Source organism: Macrosteles quadrilineatus, unplaced genomic scaffold, assembly GCF_028750875.1.
Source record: "Macrosteles quadrilineatus isolate MER2022 unplaced genomic scaffold, UCM_ALF_1.0 Scaffold_1__1_contigs__length_201487025, whole genome shotgun sequence".
NCBI lineage: Eukaryota > Metazoa > Arthropoda > Insecta > Hemiptera > Cicadellidae > Macrosteles > Macrosteles quadrilineatus.
In genome coordinates, this window is record NW_026542594.1 from 91,310,248 (window position 1) to 91,335,982 (window position 25,735).

General features: G+C 33.8%; 2 protein-coding genes across 2 annotated transcripts in view; one reads left to right on the forward strand and one right to left on the reverse strand.

The window, feature by feature from the left end:
* The window catches only part of LOC128998883 (cilia- and flagella-associated protein 43), a 167,462-nt gene extending 151,829 nt beyond the window's left edge, over positions 1 to 15,633 (forward strand). Inside the window, exons 18-20 of the mRNA XM_054425241.1 lie at positions 5,106 to 5,198; positions 6,877 to 7,073; positions 15,449 to 15,633. Of these exons, the coding sequence (XP_054281216.1) occupies positions 5,106 to 5,198; positions 6,877 to 7,073; positions 15,449 to 15,587 (429 nt within the window). The 3' untranslated portion in view covers positions 15,588 to 15,633. The remainder of the gene's footprint in view (positions 1 to 5,105; positions 5,199 to 6,876; positions 7,074 to 15,448) is intronic.
* Positions 137 to 2,559, reverse strand: LOC128988112 (uncharacterized). Its single transcript, XM_054409362.1, has 2 exons — positions 2,418 to 2,559; positions 137 to 2,155 (listed from the first exon to the last, which is right to left on the reverse strand). Exon 2 carries the CDS (start codon positions 1,696 to 1,698, stop codon positions 316 to 318), a length of 1,383 nt encoding a protein of 460 aa, XP_054265337.1. The 5' UTR covers positions 1,699 to 2,155; positions 2,418 to 2,559; the 3' UTR covers positions 137 to 315.
* Positions 15,634 to 25,735: the final 10,102 nt, after the last annotated feature.

Here is a 25,735-nt window from a genome sequence, read left to right on the forward strand (position 1 = left end):
ATTTCTTAGTTCCTCTTATTTTATTTACTGCGTTTAGTTTGTCATAAAGCTATTTACTTATAAAGTTTCTACTGGCTCCAGTATCGAGTAGAGATTTTACATGTATTTTCCCAGTTAATTTTATTTGCATGCATGGTAAAGAATCTATTGTTTTACCTTTGGTTTTTGTTATGCTAGGTTTCTTTAATTTGTTGTGCCCTTTAACTAGTTGTCTTAATTCATTTTTGAATGCAAAACTATGATTTGTATTATCATTAACATTTTGTTTTCTGGGAGGATAAGATACGTGAAGTTCGGTTCTTACACCTCCCAAGTTTATGAGTTTTTTGGTTTTCTGAAGCACTGTCTTGCTGTATGACCTGGTCTAGCACAGTTATAACAAACCCTGTCTCGTGGATATGAGGTCCCACTTGACGTTTGTCCATACCCATGATTTCCCTGATTTTCAATTGACCTATTATGCATATGTCCTGATGATGTATTTGACGTTGTAGGAAACATATTGTGTCTGACATAATCATTAAAATTAACGTTGTTTAGGTTAATGCACAGTTGGTCTAAATCTCTGAAGGTTATCGGATTTTTTTCAAACACTAATTTATTTCTGATTTCTGGGTGGATGCCATTTTTGATGAAACAAACCAATTCTTCTTCAGTGAGATTTCCCTTCAATACTTGATGATTTGTCTTGACCTCATTTATGTAGATTGACAACGGTTCGTTTGTTTTTTGCGGTCTAAAGATAAGTTCTTGTTTCAGTTTCTCCTTCAGTGTTATTGGTATGAAAGTATTTATGATGTCTGTGTGTAGTCGGTCTATTGATTGATTTGTGTTCTTGTGTTCTAATATTTTATTCGTGAGCGGTTGAGAAGTATATGTAGGCAAGATTTCAAACAGTTGGTGTGAAGTAAGATTGGTCTCGATGGTGATGGTTATTAGGTTTCTTAAAAAGTCAAGCAGAGGATAGATTTCTAGTCCATTACAGATCCTGAATTTTTGGAGATAATTTTCTAACGGATTCTTAATTTTTCCGAATACATTTACATTTTCAATCTCTTGAGAGGGGCCTGCTAGTGGTTGTACTTGTGGACCAAGGCGATTGTTAAATGGAATTTCTATAGGCTTGAAATCTTGAACGACTTCCAGTGTCTGTGTGTTATGTTGGGTAGGGGTAGAAGAAGTTTGTCTATCGTGAACAACATGCTTATTTATCTCTGAGTCGATTTCCTCTTCGTCCAAAATAGATGTGTTTAACCTTTCTTCAAATTCCGCCAACTCCTCCTGAGGGATGTCATTTAGGATAGCTTCAAATTGCGACGTGGATTTTTGCAATTTATCCACAAAGTCAGTAAGTCTATTCGTAAATGATTCTTCTAGTTTACACAGTTTCATATGTGAAATTCTTAAGGCTAAATGGGCTAGCTTAGCTTTGATTTTGGCTACTAATAAGTTGCTATTAGTCTCCTTGCACTGACCTATTAGTTCCTCTACATTATATAATTTGTTTCCTATCGTGTCAAATTCATCTTTAAGTATAATTTTCCCTTTCAAATTAATAACATTTGTTGGAACGTCTTGACATAACCTTAATTGCCTCCTTAAACTCTGAACATCATTGTTGATAATATCTTGTCCCCTTGATAAGAGCTCATATGTTAGCTCTTCTTTGATAAGGTAATTCAAGTTAAATTTAGACATATTTATGAAATTATCTTGCTATAGATTCATGCTCATTTAGTAATTAGGCTGTAATGTAATATTTCACTCTAGGCTAGTAAAAATTAGGCTTGGATAAAACTTTAAAAGTAGGCTATAGTGATTTCCAGATTTTTTGTTATATTTTGTTGTTCTGTAAAGCAGAGTGGCGCATATATTTATACTCGTAAGGTCCAATAAAAGTATAAATGTAATGATTTATACTACAGAACTATATAACTTCAATAGGATTCAGCCTAAGTTAAAAAGAAGCCATTTCATTTTCATGTACAACACTGACATTTTATTACAAAATAAATGAAATCATAACAAATATATACTTTTGCTTTAGTTAAATTATACCTCTGTATCTCAGCCCTAAATACCTAATTATTTAATTGAAACAGTCTTACTTTATGATGGCCTTCCGTAGAGCTCTATTTTTAATACAGGAACTCGTCTGTAAAAAAAATATACAAATGCATAAATATTACTAATATAACTATTCTAAATATAAAATTTAAATTACCATTTTCTTTCGTACAGTGTGCTTTTTGCAAGTTAACATGCTTATAACCTAATTTAACATAATTTAGTATTTGAGGTTAACCAACAGTGAATATTATTTTCCCATATCCATGTTCAATAGTATTTTTAATACAAATTTTAATTTCAGATTTTACTTTCCTAGATTATAATGGATAATAATATTTTGTACTTACAATGTCTACGAGATTTGCCTGCCATGAGATACAGAATTATGAATGAAATCAAACTTAGTGAGGGAAATGAAAAAAGAAACAATGTTACCACTACAAACAATTCAAATAAATCAATTTTGCTTCTTACATACTATAACTAAATTTGCTGGATTTTTTTTTAAACAAACAATATAAGAATCAGTATAATATTTAAAAAATATTGCTCATTCTCAAAATAATTTTTGATACTATTTCCTTCAAATTATTTATTCCAAAAATTCAAACAGTTTCAGCTATTTCTAAAATATTGATATCTGACATAAAAACCTCTAGTCACTAAAAACCAGCCAACACAGAAGAACAACTGCACGCTAATTATAGGTACAGGTTGTCGCTAATTTTAGTTATTCGCTAATTCCACCTAATTCAATGAAGATGGTGGTCGCCACGCCACTATTGGTTGATGAGCGCTAAATTAAAGGTTTTCGGTAGCCCCACCTTCCGATTGTCTGTTGCAAGAATATTATCAATGGATTAGATATTATAATGGTTTATTTCTCATAATACTACATAATAACGTGTAAATAAAACACTTACTTAAAATTCATAATAAACTACAGCAAAATTATTAAAACTAAAAGGAAAAGGCATTTTTGTTTTAGGCTACGGTATTTAATTATGAAGACATTAAGTCGTGCAGTATTTGATATAAAAGTAATATTCTTGTGGATAACCAAAAGGCATATTAAAATGCTTGAAATAATTCAGTTGGCCTACATTAATTAATTATTAGCTATGCGATACTACAATACAGTTGCGAGCAGCGCTGCGCTACTCGCCGCGCCGTGCCATAAAACTGAGATTTGGTCACTCTGTTCAACCCAAAATTTTAACAAAACTAAGCATGATAGAAAGAAAAGTTAAATACAAAAATTAAAGTATATTTAATTATCTACAACTTTCTCACAGACGAAACTTCTCTGACCAACAAACAAAAATTTTAGTAGGCGACTAACTTTTTCACTTCACTATTCCAAAAATTTTCTATTGTGTTAATTTTAAAAATATATATATGTACTACCAAATAAAATTTTAATTTTCAAAACCATACCATTGGCATGAAGGGTTTATTCCCTAGCTCTGTACAAAATTTCAAAATTTTATCTCAATTGTAAGGGTGTAAAAATGCAGTATATTTAAACCACGACCACTAGTTTCGTACTACCGTAATGGTGAAATGGCCGGGAGTTAATGCTCAGTGCGACGTTGCCAATTCTCGCTGGCCGCGGCCTGTAGTTAAAGGGGGCCGTGGTTTAACACTAATGGCCCCATTTCATTTAGTGTTAGACCCAAATAACATGCATTTGATATAGGAAAATTAGGGTTTTTGTTCTTTACACAAAAACTAAAAGAGATACGAAGTAAGTGTAAATTACAAAGTTGTTGAAAATTTAAAAAACCTATAAAATGGTGTGCCACTTGACAAATATAGCTATTTGAAAATTTTGAACAATGGGCAAATTTTCAAAAATCATTTTTTTGGGAATTTTTATGATAAAAAAAACCGTTACTTGTGGCATATCACAGTAAAGCTAATTTCATAACACTAGTAAGAAAATTCAACTGGAGAAGGGCTAAGTGCATTGGTATAGGAAACATAGATAATTAAAAACATATTGATTTTTTGCAAATAAACTGCTGCCATTTTTAAACGGAAAAAGATAATTCATTTCTGTTTTTGCCAAAATGTTTGTCTATTAAATACCTTATAACATGATATATGTTTACTTTTTAAAATTCCGAGATTCAAACTAGTGACCCTCAGTTTTTGGCACACCCCGTATCGGGATAAAGTTGAAAATATTTTTAGGTTATTCCTTGGGGTTGATTAAGTGGGAAATAATTTTATTTTATCTTTGTACGTTAAGAACATCATTGTCACCCGCGGCCTTGCCCAAATTGTTAATATCTCACGTGAGCCGCAATCACTGGGACATCATCATCGACACTCACGAAAGCGGCTAATTCTTGAAAGTCTCCCGCGGGCTTCGATCATGAGGACACATCACCGTCACCAGCGGCCACGGCTAAATCGTGAACGTCTCCCGTGGGCCGCAATCAAGAGGACATCAGCACCAGCGGCCGCGGCAAATAGTGAACATGTCCCTCAGTTAGTGGAGACATCATTATGGTCACCTGTAATCGTGGCAAACTGGTAGTAAAAAAAAATAAAAAAATTCCAAAACTTGTTTTTCTCAATCCTCTGCGGCCCCCTTTTGCTTAGTGGTAAATCCGGCACTGTATCTGTTATGGGTAACAAAAGTAAACATGAGGGCATCTTTAGTTTTTTCGCTCTCCTAAAGTTGCCAAAATTGAGATACGTCTATATGACATAAAGGGGACGGTATGTTAATGTACCAAATAAAAAAAAAAAACATTATGCAGTCAGTATGTGCAGAGAATTAAGGCTTAGTTCTAATTGACCATCATAATTGATTCACTTAACCCAGGGCCAATAGCTGATAGATCCATGAGCAGCCTTTGCAACAAAGTCTCTAACTTCTAGAACAGATTAAGTTTGTACTGGATATGTCCATCTTTAAGTAGTCCCCCAAACATAACAAAGAATCAATGTCTGCTGTTTGCTTCAAGGATCACTCAACCAACCTTCAAACTTGTTGTTATGAATATGTACTCTTCAAATTTCAGGTGACTCTTGAAGTGAAACAATATTTGAAAGAGAAAGACAAGCCACCTAAAGAGAAAGAAACACAAGATGAAGATTCAATGTTCCTTAAACAGGTTAGTACTGTTAACAATCAATTAAAAAGAATTTAACAAGTAGTATTTTGTCTGCGTAAACTAACTGCGTGTACTGAATACTGGCTTGGAAATATAGCGTGGTCAATATATTAAAGTAAACAAAAATCAGCTGTGTATGGATTCTAATGCTATTCTTATGGAGAACATTTGATGTTATATCTAAATTTCAGTAAAAATTTTGGGAGTTCCACTATTTTTCCGCCGTCACGGGATCGAGACCTTTAATTTGTGCCCCCTCCCGTCGTTCTACCACTTCCCAGTCGCCCACAATTTTGACGCAAAGAATCGGCTTACGTAATTAATATATAGATGTTTTGCATGTTTCATGTTTCATGTTTGCATGTTTGCATGTTTTCATGTTTGTATGTTTTCATGTTATGTTTTTCACAAACTAGAAATACCCGCAACCCTATGGGGGCAATCACTTTTGCTCACATCCCGTTGTATGGGTATTTAGGATTTGCTCAATCGCTGAGGATTGTTTTGACTTCGGCATTTGAGTAAATCAGTTTAACTAGGTCTGGGCATATACACGCCATCCACATCGCAAAGTGGGCACACATTTTGGACATTGTCCGAATTCGGAGTTTGAGTGTAACATATATATAGTGACTGCGACTGGCGCTACTTACCATCACATCAGTTACAAAAGTAGCTCGTTCACAACTATAGTAGCACCGGTCACAATATAGTAGCGCCGGTTGTTTGTTATTTGACCTGCGCAACGTCATGATGAAAAATTATTATTTACGAGATAGATAACCAAAAATGCCAGGATCGCCATATTGGTTTATAGCAAGCCTGTCTACCAGCATATTTTATTGAAGTAATATCAACATTTGACTGTTAATCATTGTAGCTTTACTTTTCACGACTGATGCAACATTATAAAACATAAAACACCTGTTTATTTAAGTATTTTATAAATTATTTCTTACCGGTAAATAGCTGAATTTTGAGCACACACACAATGGATCTCACTGACATACCACTCACAACTGACAAGGAACTGGCGCTTGACCTACCAATAACGGCTAGAAACTTAAATTACTAACCTTGCGACCGTCGCTACTTAACAGTGTGGAGGCCAAGTTTAAAAGTGTTAAGATTATCTATGGTGTAATACTCTTGTTTATACGTTAAGATACTTTGTTTTGATAAATAATAAGCAACTAAAGTTAATTGTTTAACATCAAATTAGGACAAACAGATTTTTGAGTGGATCAAGACTGTACTGGGGATTGGCGACCGGCGCTACAATTCCAGAGAAGTTATATTTAAATAAAAAATAAAAACAATTTTCATTTTTATTGTATAAAAATTATTTTACTCAAAATAAGATACCCAGTTACAATGAAGTGTGTATTCTGCCTTATTTTAAATTAAAAATAAATAGTTGAAACCAGATTCAATTCATTTCTTGAAAAAAGACAGTGATTGTCCCAAAAAAGTTTTTTTCACCAAATAAACGCATTTTATTGATTTCTGCAAACAATTTTTATAATGTACCAGTACAAATTCAGTAACAGAAAACAATATTAATAATGGCCCAGCAGGTGCTATTTTTGAGTATAAAGAAAATTTTGCAATTCCTGATATGCTGAATTGTTTAAGAAAAAGTAAATGATGACAATATTAATCAATGTATATTGTATAGACTGAGGAAAACTACAAGGGAGCAGTAAAGGGTTTAACAGAAGAAATCAAGAGTGTGAAGGCCAAGATAGCCCAACTGAAGCAGCTGAATGCCAAGGCAGACCGGAGCATCCTGGATCTCAAGTGCGACGTCAGTGAGCAACAGTTTGAGCGAGACCTGGAGCTGGAGCAAACCCTTAGTGATGCCTCCAGACGCAGGTATGACATCAGTTTCAGATAAATAGTGTGGCTGATTCTGGGATCTATTTAACTATCTGCCGCCTCTAGGCAGCGAAGTTAGGCACCCCTCCCCCCACCATCGTCAGCGTGCTCACCGACCACACTACCCCAAGATTACCCTACTACATGCCCTGCCAGCTGTTTTTGTAGAAAAGTAATCGGCAATTGCATGCTGCATCAAGAAATCTAATAACACTAGGTGAAACCCGTCAAAATCGACGGTTACTTTCAAGGCTTACGTTAATTCATCTAACTGCGATAAATTGGGTGAAATATACATATTTTGAGCATTTAGCTTTGTTTAAAGAGTAAAAGGTGTAAAAACAATAATGATATTAATTGAGTTAGTTGCCAAATTTAATTGATCATTCAATGAATAAAATGTTCCCCATACCATATGTCATCAGAGTTATTATTACTATGTTATATGGTATTTCTTCCTTTGTAAGAACCTTTAAGTAGTATTAAAATCGTATTGGTGGATTTTTTGTAGTTAAACACTTCCGTGATTTCATCAGTGTAATATGATTTTATTTCAAAAGAAAATATTTTTTGGGAAGACATATTCTAACTTCAAAGCGAGGTATATCCGTTACAGTCTAAGTTTGATTTTTCCTTCGTCACGTTGCGTCAGTTCATATCGTACTTCTGTGCCAATTAATGAACCCTCTTGTTTTGAGAAATTGATTGTGGGGTTACTGTTAAAGCTGGAATTCCTTGACATGGGGATGTCAGTTAGTTGTCTCAGCCTTATCAATAACATAAAGTTGTCAATATAATCTCTCTACTGAATGTTAGGTGTAGTGGAATACTTGAAGTGAAGTTCGCTTTTAATCTTGAACTGTTAGGGGCCTCCTAGTTCATATGGTCTTGCGGCTTCATTGGCAACAAATATTGCAAATGACATAGCAATGGGACATTTCAAAGAAGCAAAAATACTCTAAATTGGCTGTTACGTATATATTGACGTTTACATATGTTAATCAACGTATCTTATAAAGGATTATGTGATCTAGTTTAAAAGGAATATCACCTTTCTGTCATCTATCAGAGGATGAGCTCCCTTCTTAATTACATATAATTCTAGACATTATCATCGTTTGCACTCGTTACTGCTTCTACATAATTATGCCTACTGTTATATCTATTACTAAAATGTTAAGAATGTTGTTTTTGTAACTTACTCTTAGATCGGCAAACCTTAGCAATGTGATTCTTCTTTCCACACGCGTTACATGTTACACCTAACAATCGATACTGATTACGTAAATGGAATGCACTTCCACAACAAGAACACTGCACTTTATTGTCGTGCGAAGAGCTGCTTTTGGGGTGATTGTGGTGACCTCAACGTGCGGTGACACTCGATGGTGCGCTGCTTCTGCCTGGTACTCTGCGATGGTGTGACGCACAGCCACCTCTAATACAAGGCCGCGACGTTCGAACTGGCAACGCCGCACTCACCCGCCGCTGGGTACAGCATTCGTGCTAGGCTATAACATCAATGAGAGTATTGCTGCTCTGTATCAATGAATGAAAGTATTTAAATTACATATTTTAGTTTGAATGTGGTAAAAAAGACAAATTAGAATTTAGGTTGTTTATTTAGTGAAAAATGAATTGCAACATAGGTACCACAATATGTCTTCAACTAAAAATATACAAACATAACGTTTTTGGCTGCATTTATCGTATTGTAAGTACGATGAATGTGGAAATAGATGGACTTTACATATTTCCTTTGTTAATTTGATAATCTATACTATTATATAACAATCTCGTGGTGTCTGTATATATGTGTGTTATTCAACATTTTAAAAACTACTAGACAGACTGGGCTTAAATTTTACAAATTATTGCTACTATACCAAGAATGGTAATACAGTAGGACTAACTTATTGCCACTTCAATATTTTTAGAGACTTTGGGATTTGTAGAGACTAATATCTAACAATTTGTTCAAATAAAATAATTTTAAATAGAAATGTTATGTTTTAGTCTACCTGAGGAAACCATAAGTTAGCGACAACAAAATTTTAAGTTTTCATTTTGAAGGCATACTGACTAAATAATTTATTTTATTTGAATAATTAATAAGCAAAACGTTTGCCATTTTGTAAACGATTTCAGAAGCTAGTCCTCCTTATGGCTTTTCACAATATTAATAGATTTTTTTTATCACATCAACATTAAGACTGGAGTCAGAGACTATGATGCTTTTATTGTTAGATGATGTAGTACATATTTTTTTTACTAGTAGGCCTAATTAAACTTAACAGAAACAATGGTTTATTTCTTTGAAGTGTTATTTAAGTTATTTTAATCACTTAACAACAGCTTTTATCAATAAGATAGACAAATAAATAAGGAAATAGTACGGCATTACAACCTAAAACTCGCTTCTCGCATCTATATTTACATGAATCATTGTATTATTCTTACATTTTTTTTACAAATCTAAGTTCATATTCGTGAAAATGTTTCACACAAAAACGAGAATTGTTTTAAGATGTCTAATTTGACTGATGAATAGCAAGAAGCTATTGTTGCTTACGCGGCGGATCACATAGAATCTTAGAACACTGTATGTATTATTCATTTTTAATTGAGCTTTCGTAACTATTCTTGCATCCAGCCATATCAAATCTATCTGGCATGCTGTAGTAACAAGTTCAATGCCATTACTAATTATTAAGGGTATTAGAAACGCGATTATGTACGTCGGTACGCGACTCCTCCATTCACTGTAATGGTAAGTCGACCGCGCACCAAGACACGGATGCGACGTTGCCACTTTTCGCTCGCCGCGGCCTTGTATTAGAGGTGGCTGTGTGTGACGTCATCTTTTGTAATCGCTCGACGTTGCGGCTCCCGTTGATTTTGATGGCTTGATCCAAGGTTAGGCTGGTTTCTGCTAACAATTTTTGTTTGGTCGATTCGTTCCTGATTCCGGAGACTAGACGATCCCTCAGGTAGTCATTTAAACATGCGCTGAAATCGCAATGTGTGGACATCTTCCTTAACTGCGCGATGTATTCCACCGCTGATTCTCCCTCGTGCTAAATTCTTTTGCTCACCTTGTATCTCTCGGCGATGAACGATGGTTTCGGGTAGAGATGATCTTTAATAATAGTCACTATTTCCTTAAAACTCTTCTTCGATGGTACGTCGGGCGTGCACAGATCCCGTAGTAAACCATACGTTTTAACACCAGCCACAGACAATAAAGTGCTAACCTTCTTGTCCCCCTTAATATTGTTCCATTCGACGAACAGTTCAAATCTTTCTATGTATGAAGACTACGTTTCGGAGTTCTGGTCGTACTCGCCGATGCTGCTAATTATCCCGGCCATGCTGGAGTAACCCGACACTTCACTTTCTTCAAATAAAGGTAGTAAGTCTAAGTCCATTTCGTCGTCCGACATTCACAAACCTGTTCGAAATTTACACTACACGGCACAATCGAACTGTTGCATTGCGCGGTATGGAAATTTGACCGACCTCGTTGCCATTTGTTGTGTTTGTGGGTTTAATGGACTTTGGAAGTGGACTAAATAAATACGAGAGTTTTACATGTTTGTAAAACGGCCACAAACAGGTGGTTAAGGTTCGAATTCTGGAGGTAGACTGGGCTGTTGAAGGGACGGACGGTGGTGTGATCTAGGTGGAGAGGGGATCAGGTGATGTTTGTAGCCATTGAGGTTTTTTGAAAATCATACAATACATAGTGGCGTGATGTACAAGGAAATCATAATTACAACGGATATTCTTAAGATATATTACAAAAACCTCCTTTTTTATTATTTATCTTCCAAAATTTTGCTTTCCCCTAAGATTTGGTGATCTAGGTGCGCGCATAGTCCGCCTATTTGGAAATACGGCCCTGGGCTGATTCAGCAAGTCCAACCTTGAATCATTGATGGTACATGGAGGTGGATACAGCTTTTTCCGGTCGTACTTGTTCAGGATGGGCAAAGAAGTGCCACCCGATTGCATCTACCGCCTGGGCACTCCTAACGAGTGGGTTCGCCTGTCAAGGGAAAGGCCCATTCAACACAATGTAGAACTGCTGTCGGTGGACACGGTCACGATGATGATGACAGAGAGTGAGGACAATTGGACCTGTTTGTTCAGCATATTCTCTGCACCAAGGAGCTCTACCTTGGCCCGGATGTGGTCTGGGTCATAAACAACTGTAATGCCTGAAATGGTGCGAGTTGGCCTCATGTTGACCTTACCTGAAGAAATGTAGCAAGCAATCCCAGGTCTGTTCCTAAAAGGTTAGAGGATTTTTTTAGTAATTAGTGTCATCAATTTAGGAGTCTCACACTACAGGCTAGCCACCTGTGTGCATAAAACATTTCCCCTCCCTCTCCCACAAAACACAACAAATCCCTCTTCCAAAGCAATCCTGCAATATGAGAGAAAGGTCAATGTATAATGTAAATAAACTATTACATTAGTATGAGGGAGTTTATTTTATTTATTTATTTCCTCTCAACGGTTACACCATTTTACAGCAAATACATGATATGTTACATGTTGTATCTAATATGCCACAAAATATTAAGCAAAAGTAACTACTCAATAAATATACAGCAAAAAACAAAATAATATAACAATAACAAAAGCATACAGAGATTTGTACATATTAACAATAATAATATCAACAATTTTGACTAGATACAAGTAAGTGTAAGTGCTTGATGTTACAAACATGGATGATATTGACAAACAAAACAATGAAGGAATGAAAAAATTAAATTGTAGGACACTTGATTATGTATGAAGCCTGACTACATTGAGAAACAAGAAACAGTTAATGACACAGGGATACAAAATAACAGCAAAACAACAGCAACAAAAGGGAGATAAATAAAATTTAAAGTTTATGTAACTAGGGACTAGATGGAAAACAAGAATAGTTAGATAAGGAGCTGGATGGTCTTCGACCTGAAGATGTGAGTTGAAACGCCAAAAAAGTCGACATCAGCTCCAACTTCGCTCCCAAGCCGGTGTAGGCGAGATATCCCGCTGGATATCCTATATTACTGACCGTGGCCCACTAGGTTGGTAACATTATTTAAAATAACACGACATTTTGGCTGTAAAAAATGGTCCAATGAGTAAATACTATTTAGGCAGCTACTGCCATGACAGAAAAGTCATCTTCCTTTTAAACTAGATCATATCATCTATATATATATAATCCAATGTATGTTTGTTTGTTTGTATGTTTGTTTGTTTGTTTGTCCTTTATGGACTCCGAAACCGCTTGACATATTGTAATGAAACTTTCAGGCATTATTAAGCATTATTCAAGGATGGTTTGTGTGAAGTTTGGTGCAGATCCGTCAAAAGGGCTCCGCCCCTGTGGCTCTGGAGTTTCCCATGTTAACCTTATGAGTACTCATATTTAAATGGAATTAAAGAATCTTAACAGCTGGTTTAACTAAACAATTTGATTCTGTGATGCTCAATAGCATTAAAAAGTGAATAGGTTTAACAACAGGGTGCAGCACTATTATTTTTTAAAATTTATGACAACAGCTAATTTGCAACCAAAAGGTGAGTGAGCGTAGCGAACGAGCTAACCTGAATGCAAGTGAGCACAGCGAACGAGTTCCAACCTAAAGTTGAGTGAGCGTAGCGAACGAACTTCAACCAGGACGTGATTGAGCCATGCAAACAAGCTCATCTTGAAAATGAACGAGCATTGACATAAAACCACGTTAGGACAGGACGACGTCTGTCGGGCCAGCTAGTCCTTTATAAGATACGTTGATTAACAATGCATGTAAACGTCAATATTTACGTGTCAGCGAATTTACATTATTTTTGCTTTTTGGAAATTGCTTTATTGATATGTCATTTGAATTATTTGTTGCCAATGAAGCAGCACGACCATATAAATGAGGAGGCCCCTATCAGTTCAAGAATAAAAGCCAACTTCACTTCGGCAAGTATATTCCACTACACCTAACATTCCGTAGAGAGATTATATTGACAACTTTATGTAATTGATAACGCTGAGACAACTAACTGTCATCCCCCATGTCTAGGAATTCCAGCTTTAACAGTAACCCCACAACCAATTTCTCAAAACTGTGCTAGAGGGTTATTCATTGGCACGGAAGTACGATGTGAACTGACGCGACGTGACAAAGGAAAAATCAAACTTACACTTTACCGTATATACCTCCCTTTGAAGTTAGAACGTGTCTTCCCAACAAACAGATATTTTTTTTCAAATAAAATCATAGATTAATCTGCATTACACTGATGAAATCACGAACGTATCTAACTTCAAAAGATCCACCAATACGATTTTAATACTACTTAAAGGTTCTTCCAAAGGTAGAGATACCAGATAACATTCTATCTCCGATGACGTACGGTATGGGATATATGTTATTCATTACATGATCATATTTGGTAACTAACGGAATTATAAGTAGCAGAAAAACGAGAAAAAATGGTTTTAATATCAATTTTAAACTTATATTAAAACTGTTATTAATATGAGCTGTTGACAACCGGCAAAATTTAAAATAGTTCAAAAATTGTTTTACAACTATATTGCAACAATTTTACAACAATTTTAAAACTGTTATTACAACAATTTTAAAATTAACTTTGCAACAAGTTAAAAATTGTTTTCACATAGGACCAACCATCCCATGGGCATATCCTAAAGGCGAAATAATAAAGATTTTGTATGAAATGCATATATATCAGTTGAGCATTTTGATTAAATAGTTCATAAAAACAAATTTTGAGAAAAAACTAGAATCAAAATTATCTTGCCCCACCGGGTCTTGGACCCAGGACTTCCAGACTGTGAACCCTTTACCTTACCTCTGAGCTATCTGTGGCTGTTGATATTTCATGTTTTCAATCGGTCAAAGAGGAGCAATGGAGTTATTATGGAGTTGCAATGGTTGCAATACTTAATACTTTTGATACTATGATTACTGGTATGTTTAGGCCTCAAGTTGTTGAATTGATTTTCTGGGAGTTGAGGAGGATACCGGTATTTGATTGTATATGAATTAATTAACATTGCTAATGTTATCATAATTATTGTTATATGATTAATTCATGTCCACCCCTTAATTGTTCAACTACTAAAAATTTGCTCAAATATAACTGAAAAAAAAAAACAACAAAAATATTTGCATTATTATTTTTATTATTATTATATGTTAAGCAGGTGTTCCATCACTGTATCTAGTATCACAACTATCACAATTAACGTTATCGGTAACTTATCACAAAAATCGGTAACTTATGCATTATGAATTTACCTATTCAAGTAGGCCTAATTCAATATTCATAATGTAATAACTACTACGAAATTATAAAGAATTGTATTATATTTAAAAAAAATTATTTATAAGAAGAATTATTTAATTTCTATGCTTTACCTGTACAATAAACATAATTTTTTACGTATTTTAATAGGTGCTTTTCCAACTTCATTTCATTTTCAATTAAAAAATTTAAACATTAGGCCTACAGGCTGTTATTTAAACATGATTGATAAAACCTATTTATCTAGCATATATTAAAATTAAATGCAACCAAATTTAAAAACGGCCAAAAAAGGGATGTACACTCATTAATTAAGATTAAACATAAATAATCAAACAAATTAAACATTTATTTCAAAATTGTTGAAACTTGTTTTTTTAAGAACTACACAAACAATTGTTAAATAGTATTGTAAACAATTTAAACATTGTTTTAAAATTGTTGTAAAATAGTTATAGCTTGTATTAAAACTTATTTTTAACAGCAAAAAAACTGATTGTTTAACAATTTTAAAATTGTTGTACAATAGTTACAACTTGTATTAAAACTTATTTTTTTAAACTGGAAAAAGCTGATTGCTAAACCATTTTAAAATTGTTGTAAAATAGTTAGGCCTACAACTTGTATTAAAACTTATTTTCTTAACAAAAAAAAAAACTGATTGTTAAACAATTTTAAAATGGTTTTAATCTTATATTAAAATTGTTGCAATATGAAGTTAAAATCAAAATGTTTTAAAATTGTTATACAACAATTGTAATACGACTTTTGACAATTTTTAACAACTTTTTTGCTTATTGGGTAATATCAATATTGTTTTTACACTTATTAATCTTTAAACAATTCTAAATGCTCAAAATATGTATAATTTCACTCAATTTATCGCGGTTAGATGAATTAGCGTAAGCCTTGAAAGTAACTGTTGATTTCGACGGGTTTCACCTGGTAAATATTAAGCTTTTAAATGTATTTGCAAATTATACAGTATATAAAATGTAAATCAAAATGAAAGGGTTTTTAAGTTAGAAAATTTGTTTAAGGATGGCAATGATTGTGAAGCGAAGTAAACTAGTATCCAAGATTCAGCAAGTTCACAATGAAAACTTGGTTCTCCAGACAGAACTAGAACTACTACGTCTCCGAACTTATCCAACATTGAAATACAAAGCAGCTATATAGAATATGTTGCAAACTCATTTCATTGTTTGTTTATGGTTATTAAAAATGTGACAAAAAACAATGTGTTTTCAGACAACGTCCCCCTTAATTTATGTTTCTGCTAAGTTGTTATACAAGAAAACTATTGATCTATTTATCAATTTATATAAATGTGATCGTTCAGTGTGTATAAACTATGCACTAAACTAGTAGTCAAAGGCCCATCTACTGGTAGGCCTACCTCATGGGTCAACCCTTCTGTGACTCAAAAATGACTCGATCGATTTTGATAAAAAGTAAGTATGTTATAGTTCTTTAAATTCTGAAGAAAATTATACAAATCCTATTTAAATAAATATTATGGTTCACAGGTTATTGTTACTTATGTTATTTTCTATCTATATATATAAAAGGCAAAGCCCTCACTGACTGACTGACTGACTGACTGACTCACTCACTCATCACTAATTCTCCCACTTCCCACTTACCTAGGAGGCTGAAATTTGGTACACTGATTCTTTAGGCATTAAATAGGAAAACTAAGTGGTTTTTATTCTGATCGGACTCTCGGGCTCCGCCCCAGTGGCTCTGGAGTTTCCCATGTTAACCTAATGAGTACTCATATTTAAATGGAATTAATGAATCATAACAGCTGTTTCAATTAAACAAGTTGGTTCTGTTCTATGATATTCAATAGCATTAAAGTTACAAGGATTACCAACAGAGTGCAGCACTATTATTTTTAGCGAATTTCCCATATAGGGAATAAGCTATTACCGTAGTACTCACGGTAAGACCTGGACCCGGGACCGATTTTTGTTTTTGTTTTGAGGTCCCTAGAGGTCAAAAACACCATCCGTTCAAATTCATATATATATATATATATATATATATATATATATATATATATATATTAATATATATATATATGTGTCCGTTAGCGCGATAACTCGAGCAAAAATGATCCGATTTTGATGAAATTTGGTACAAACGTGTAAACCTATGTTTATTCGAACGAGTTCGCGAACCAGCATGATCGGACCATGGGAACGGGGGTTTATGGGGGCTTTTATGGGGTAAAAATGGGTTTTTCCCATTTTTGACCCAAAAAACAACAAATTTTGCAATTTCTTTCAAAACTATTTTGTAGAGCTTAAAAAAACAAATAATTTAGTACCCTATATTGAAACGTTATAATGCGCCTATGGTTACGAAGAAAATTCCAAAAAATTTTAAATTTAAAATTCCCATGTTATTCTTATGGAGAATAAGAAAACTGTTGTAGTTTGCTTGTTTATAAACATACTAGCTGTACCCGCGGGCTTTGCCCCGTTTAATTTCTTAATTTTCAAGATGAGCTCGTTCGCATGGCTCAATCACGTCCTGGTTGAAGTTCGTTCGCTACGCTCACTCACCTTTGGGTTGGAGCTCGTTCGCTGCGCTCACTTGCCTTCAGGTTAGCTCGTTTGCTACGCTAACTCGCCTCCAGGTAGAAGTTCGTTCGCTACGCTCACTCACCTTTTGGTTGCAAATTAGCTGTTGTCATAAATTTAAAAAAATAATAGTGCTGCACCCTGTTGGTAATCCTTGTAACTTTAATGGTATTGAACATCATAGAACAGAACCAACTTGTTTAATTGAAACAGCTGTTAAGATTCATTAATTCCTTTTAAATATGAAAAATCATAAGGTTAACATGGGAAACTCCAGAGCCACTGGGGCGGAGCCCGAAAGCCCGATCAGAATAAAAACTACTTAGTTTTCCTATTTAATGCCCAAAGAATCGGTGTACCGAATTTCAGCCTCCTAGGTAAATGGGAAGTGGGAGAATTAGTGATGAGTGAGTGAGTCAGTCAGTCAGTCAGTCAGTCAGTGAGGGCTTTGCCTTTTATAAGTATAGATTTTGCCCAAATTTTGAAAATGTTTTTATTTCTTACTAACTATTAACATTTTACATAAAAAACACTTTTACCCTCCCTGTTGCAGCAAACCTAAGTATGTTTTAAACTGATTCTATTTAAATAGGGAATAAATGTGATATTTTTAAGGAGACATTTTAGTGTAAATCCATTCAGGGAAATGGAAATTCGCTTAGTCTGCAGGTTTGCTGCGGCGGGGGTATTTTAAATATTTGACAACAGCTAATTTGAAACCAAAAGGTGAGTGAGCGTAGCGAACGAACTTCAACCCTGTGACGAACTAAACAATTTGATTCTGTGATGTGGGAGGTGGTAAGCTGCTCCCCCGTGCCTGGGACGCCAGCGAGTGCGTCGTGCAAAATGCTTGTCTTGACTGTACTCTTCCATTTCTGACCTAATCTCTTAATCCCTTCCTTGCGGTTGTGAGTAAACTGTTCTCCCTTGGCTGTTGCATACATTTGATTTATGTTCACTAAACTATTGAGTTACAGACTAGTTAGAGTTCAATTGTGTAATACAGTAGAATGTAAGTATGTAAGTAATAAGTTGAGGTAACAAATAAATTACAGCAACCCATTCTAGTTCCCTAGTAGCACAAATATATATTAAATACATATGAATAAATATATTTAAAATCTATTTTATATATCTCAAGTGTGTATTAATGTCTATTTTATATAATATTTAAAATATATTAAATATATAAAAAATATGTTTTTGAATCTATTAAATATTTAAAAAATATGTTCCAATAATATATTTTATTGAATAATATTTAAATATAAAATGTATTTAATATCTCTTCCAAACATCCCATGGGGCCTATACATAAAAACACAAAATAATAGATTTAGTATGAAAAACACAATTATCAGTTGAGTAAATTGATTACTGTAAATAGTTCAAAAAAACAAATTTTGAAAAAATTACTCGATAAAATTTTTTCAGCCAGGGTGGGTCTCGAACCTGGGTCCTTCAACTTATGAGTCTCCTACCTTACCTCTGAGCTACTTGTGACTGTTGTTAGCATTAGTTTTCAAATGGTGAAAGAGTGGCCCTCAGTTGCAATGGTTGCAATACTTTAAATATTTTTGATACTACAGTATAATATGATTCTGTTAATCTGTTTTGGCATCAAGTAGTTGAGTTGAATAGTGCTGTAGTGAATAGTGAGTAGTCTCCACGAATACAAATACAGTAAACTACAAAAATTAATTTAAATACTATGACAAATATTATGTAATTTATGGCATATGTAAATCAAATAATTATTTTTAGAACGTCATATACAACCGTAATTAGTTTCTTAAAAGGTCGCCAGTCACTAGCACCCTTTTCTAGCCAATCATTCGAGATTTCTATGATCACATTCATTGTCACATATTGCAATTAAAAAAATAAAACCCATCAACACTTTTTTTCGTTTGACCCAAATGTAGCTGTCGAACATGTATACTGCCTTGCCTCTTAACTATATGCTATTTTTTTCTTTACGTGTATGATATAGTGACACCATTCAGAGTACATATTATTATTAACTTAATTTTAACGCTTTCACAATAGCAATTATCATACAAAAAATGCATGTATAAATTGATAGACACTATAAAAAACAAAAAGATACAAATTATTTATTGGCTAATTATAAAAGATTATAGGCTATATATTCTACAAATATAATATTATTTTATTAATAAAAATATCTGACGTGTTTAAAAATATATTTATAAATCTATTACTTATTTAATACGCAAGCAGGATTTTTGTGACAATTACTCCTCCGAAACTACTGAACCAATTGACATGTTTTTGGTGTCATTGGAAAGAGCGTAACGTGAAGTTGTGCAGGAAACTTTCTTTTTAAGGAAATAATTAGAGAGTGAGGCCCTGGGGCCCTTTAAAGTTTCATATTTATCCATAAGATTAACATGGGAAACAAAATTTGTTATGGAACTCCAGCTGTTGTGAGAAATTAAGATCGAAATATTTATTGATGGTATCCATGGTAACAAAGAACAAACCCACAAAATTAAAACATGTAAACAAGCAGAACTAATTAATTAAGCTGTCAAATTAATTTTTATTTCACAATTCCACACAGCTGGTTCAAACATATTAAATACTGCATGATTATTAGAACAGGAACGGTAGGGATCATAAACATTAATCAAATATGTCACTCACCCGAATAATTTTTGCCCGAATGTAAACATTTAACATTGATTAAATGAAACTGTCAAACTATATGTTAATGTCATTAGCATGGAATTCTTTCAACATTATTTGTTGATCGAGATTGTTTCAATATTTTTGAACTGCTGTAGTAATATTTTACAGGAAATAATTGTTAGATAAATTCATGGATATAAGTAATACCTAATTCAGATTCTTCAATCTTTGCTGTTATTATGTATCCGCAGCAAACCTTCAGACTAAGCGAATTTCCATTTACCTGGCTTAATTAATACAAAGATGAATTATTCCCTTAAAATGGTCATTTTTCCTACTTAAATAACATTAAGTTAATTTTAATATGAGTACTTAGGTTTGCTGCTACAGGGCAGGTAGGTGTTTTATGATTGTTGTATGACTGCTAAGTATGATTGTTATTGGTTTGCAAATCCTGTATTACTTTACAATTGCTCGAATTCGAGCAACATGTACACTAGTTATTTAAATATATAATATAGTTTAAAAAATATTTTATATATATATTTAAAATATTCTCAACACATAATTTTTTTAAATATTTAATAGGAAAGTATACATATAAAATATGTATATTATAGATTCTATACTTGTTTTATCAATATATATTATGAATCTATTTTATATATTCAAAACTTATATTTAATTTATATTTTGCATTGCTTTTTGGTAATATTTTAAATATATATTTGAATATATCAAACTATTATTAAAGATATATTATATATATATTTTATTCGAGGTTCTATCAAATACAACTTTAAATATATAAAATATTTATAAAATACATATTTGTGCTACTAGGGTTTCCAAACACTATGCTACAATGATTGTCGTACCACTACGCAAATATAGTGCGTTATCAAATTTGGTTTTTGAGCCATGCCACACCGAAAGTACCATGCCCGCGGCGGGAGTTTTGGGGTGATTTTCATCACAATTTGTTTTACATAATAATTACATCTTACCTAGGCCATGTAAAGTTTCTGTAGCAAACTGTTTTTAGAAGTAATTTAAATTTTTTTTAATAGGGTTGAGAATAAACTATCCACTTTTACTTTTGTTTTCAACGTTATTTTTTGGTACACTACAAAGACTAATTACTTTTTAAATAAAAACATTCATTGGAATACTGAATTTCTTCAAAACTAATGACATTTTTTACCTAGGCCTTATATAACAAGTCCAAATTTACATTGATTGTACGGTTTTGGTTGTTGCAAATTGAAACTGCTTATCAAACAATTACAAATAATGTTTGTTTGTTTACGTCGACAACTTAAAAAATATGATAGGAAACATTAAATTTGCACCGTAAACATTCTTTTCGCATGGAAAACAATCATGCATATTTCTGGTGATAACATTATACGAAAACAATTGATTTTGTGTGGTATGTCTTGAGGTAAAATGTCCGTGCGCGGTACTCCCGTGGAAACAACTGATATACTAGAGCACAATCTATAGCATAATCATGACCCCGATGAAAGCAAATATTAAGTCCAAGCGATATCAAATAGCTGCAAAAGAAAAGCAACAGAACAGTTGTTTGAGAAACCCCAGAAAATCATTAAATTGGAATTAGAATTAAGTAGTGGAAAGGAAACAGTCACTGAAAAAGATATCTCGAAGGTCAGGAAGAATATTTACAATGCGAGAAGAAAATCTTTACCACCTCTACCTAAGGCCTCGGGTACGATACGAGCGGAGAGCGGTGAGCGGCAAGCGGCGAGCGGCAACCTGAGCGGCACGTAAGCGGCGGTGGTGGCTACGGTACAAGCGGCACATTTATAACGTCAAGTTCATCAAGTTTCCCAAGTTTTATGAGTCAGTTTAGTATAAAATTGTAAACTATGCTTACCTGCAAGACGTATTGCAACTTTTGTTGCTATCTGACAATTGTTTGCCTTTAAAGAAAAACTTAGTTTTTATAAAAACCTTAACCCTAATTTTTCCCATGCTTTTCTGGTGACTGAAGAGTTTTAAAACTTCCGTGCTGGTCAATCCACAAACATTCCCTGGACTGCACCTCGCGTATCGACCAGTATCGCATGTTTTCTGCTGTTTCCCTGTCATTTTAGGCCGAAATGAAGCATGACTCACCTGAGCGGCGAGCGGCGTTTTCGCGAAAATCGGTTTTGACTTGGAACCATGAGCGGCGCTGAGCGGTGCCGCTTACTGCCGCTCGCCGCTACCCTCAGCAATTTTACACGCAACTAAATGAGACCCGTTGTCAGAGCGGCGCCGTTCTCCGCTCATGCAGCTCGCCGCTCACCACTCGCCGCTGGCCGCTCGTATCGTACCCGGGGCCAAAACTTTACTTCAAACTCAACTGGCGCTGGATAGCATGAACATTGAATCCGACCGGGGAGAGAACTTTCTATTAGACAACGATAAGGAAAATAAAATTGTGATATTTGGAACAGAGAGAAATATAGAAATGCTAAAAGACAGTGACTTTGCTAATGGATGGAACCTTCGACTATTGCTGTGACAATTTCAAGCAGATGTTTACCATTTTTGCAGTAAAGAATGGACACTACATCCCACTTCTGTTTACCCTACCCTTACTTCCTGAAGAAGGAAACAACATATGAAGTTATTTTTAAGAAGATTCAATCTGCAATGGGTGACCACTGTACTTATCTTTGGTTGCAGATTTCATCTGACCCAGAGTTGGTAAGTTGTTTACAAATTTCCTTAATGGATCTAAAGTATTATGACCGTACCAACGGTAGTAGGACCGTAGATGCTGTGTTAACAGTTACTGTAAGTACGCGTTTATAACCTTTAATTTTGGTATCCTTAAAGGCAAAATTATTAATAATATTGATAAACACTATTGATTTTTATACCTACAAGATAATGAGCATACTCTTATGATATACTCGGTATTTTGTTATAGAATATTTATATGTGTTTACCCTTTGTGAGTGAGCTGGTGTCATTCCAAGTATGTTAAGATCAATAGTGTGAAAGAAGCCATGGGAGAATGGAGGGAAACAGTACAGGAAGAGAAAAAACGAAGTAAACCTTGCAAGAGAACGTTATTTGAGTGGTGCTATTTCGCAGAAATACTTTGTTCAAATCGCTAGTAAGCGATTCGCAAAAAAATGACGGACTTCGTTCATGTGACAAACCATAATCATTTTCATGAGTTTATTTTGATATTTTACCTACAACCGTTTTTTTAAATGCCGTTACAGTTCAGTTCTTAAAATTGAAAAGTTTAACATAACAGCATTGTTTACTTACATAACATCATAGTTTTAGTTAACTACACGGGTAATGTATCAGTTTATTTTAGTTAACTGCACGGGAACATTACTTGACCAATGAGGGTCAAGAATTAAGAGAAAAAGTAAAATAATTTTAAAAAAAGTTAAACAATTAGCCTATTGTAATGCTTCAAACTTCAACTAACCACCTCTTTACCAATTTAAATGTTAACGATAGGTGCATTTAGTGATTGGTACAACGAGTCGTCGCATCTCTGTCAGTGGCAATGAGAGATTATACATAAACGAAAACATAACCTCTTCTGGAAATCGGGTTTAGTGATTGTTAGTAATTAAAAACCGGTCGGTCGTAGGTAAAGTATTCCAAGAAACTCATGTAAATAGTATTATTTCTATATTGATACAGTAACTAGTATATGTTTTTAATAATGAGTTTTTATTTTTTTCATTTAGTAATATTGATTATAAAGAGGGTTTAATTATTTTCAAGGGTTTATTATAATATTAAAAAAATATTATTTCTATATTGTTAACTTGTATATTTTATTTTTTATAATGAGTTTTCAATTTTTTAAAGCATATTATTGTTAACAAAGAGGGTTTAATTATTTTCAACGGTTTACGTATTTAAATATTTAAAAATATGATGTTTTTTCTTGATAAGAAATCAATGTTTTTTAAGTTTGAGTTTTTCTATAGTTTGGATCTTTATTTATCATAAAGATCGTTTGATTATATTTATGATTGGTGTGAATGTATAGACTATTCATTAATATTTCACAAGACAAGGAAATACAACATTTTACCATTTAAAAACGTTTCAATTATTTAATATATCCCTAAAACTCGTAAACTTTTTTTTGAACGTAAGTATTAAGTGGAATGCTAAATGTGTGCATTATTCAAGATCAACACAAATTTGATAACGCAATATTTGTTATTTCAGTAGTTATACAATTTTAAGCAGTGTTTAATTATTTTACTTTCTAAAGACTATCATTGGGCTATAGTGTTTGGAAAACTGAATGGGTTGCTGTAATTTATTTGTTACCTCAACTTATTACTTACATACTTACATTCCATTACACAATTTAACTCTAACTAGTCTGTAACTCAATAGTTTAGTGAACATAAATCAAATGTATGCAACAGCCAAGGGAGAACAGTTTACTCACAAACGCAAGGAAGGGATTAAGAGATTAGGTCAGGAATGGAAGAGTACAGTCAAGACAAGCATTTTGCACGCACTCGCAGCTTACCTACGCCCTGTGATGTTCAATAGCATTAAAAACTTAATAGGTTTACCAACAGGGTGCAGCACTATTATTTTTTTTTTTATTTATGACAACAGCTAATTTGCAACTAAAAGGTGAGTGAGCGTAGCGTAGCGAACGAGCTAACCTGAAGGCAAGTGAGCGCAGCGAACCTAAAGGTGAGTGAGCGTAGCGAACGAACTTCAACCAGGACGTGATTGAGCCATGCGAACGAGCTCATCTTGAAAATGAACTAGCATTTTGATATAAAACCACATTAAGACAGGACGACGTCTGTCGGGCCAGCTAGTTTTCCTATAAAAATCCATAAAATAACAAAAAAATTTGATTAAAAAAAGCTGGTTTTGATTAGAATTAGTATGTTATAGTAAATCGCAATTCCTCCCAAAAATATTTTGAAGAGCTTAACCAAAACTTAGTACATTTAAGTGTTTTTTAACAATTATTGGTCATGGAGAAAATTAAAAAAAATGTAAACTTAAAATGCCCATGTTATTCTTATGGAGAATAAGTCCTACAGTTGTAGTTTGCTTGTTTATGCTTATATTTTAACATATATTTTAACCATTGTCTCCTTTTGTTAAGTATGCGATTCTTATGTTATGTGCTTAATCTGTACCATTAATATTAGTGAGTAAAGTGGTGTATGGATTTCGCAACCATTATTTTACTAAAAACCGTTGTATTTAACCACAACGGGCTCTGTTGCTAGTTATAACATAAACATGTTTTCCAACAATTCACAAACACAGCTGTATCGAAATGTCAAAGCTTAAATTCAACCACGTGTGTGTGTCCTCACCATTGGAGGGGAAACGGAAAGGCAGGGGTGGGGCGCGCCGCAAGAGTTAAGCTGTCTGGCCGCTACGAGCGCCACCAAACGGCAGCAAAATTTTGGGTTGCAGACGGTTCGTTTTACACTCGTAATGCTTTTATTATTGAGTTATTAAAATTAACTAAACTTATTATTGCAGGGCACACTTGAATCTACCTTTCTCTAGTTTAAAAAATTAAACAAAAATTTTTTTTGCACCTCTAATTCTACTTTGAAAAGTACCAATTTCCATGCAATTTGATACGTCTTTTATACTTAAAATATAAGCATAAACAAGCAAACTACAACTGTAGGACTTATTCTCCATAAGAATAACATGGGCATTTTAAGTTTACATTTTTTTTTAATTTTCTCCATGACCAATAATTGTTAAAAAACACTTAAATGTACTAAGTTTTGGTTAAGCTCTTCAAAATATTTTTGGGAGGAATTGCGATTTACTATAACATACTAATTCTAATCAAAACCAGCTTTTTTTAATCAAATTTTTTTGTTATTTTATGGATTTTTATAGGAAAACTAGCTGGCCCGACAGACGTCGTCCTGTCTTAATGTGGTTTTATATCAAAATGCTAGTTCATTTTCAAGATGAGCTCGTTCGCATGGCTCAATCACGTCCTGGTTGAAGTTCGTTCGCTACGCTCACTCACCTTTAGGTTCGCTGCGCTCACTTGCCTTCAGGTTAGCTCGTTCG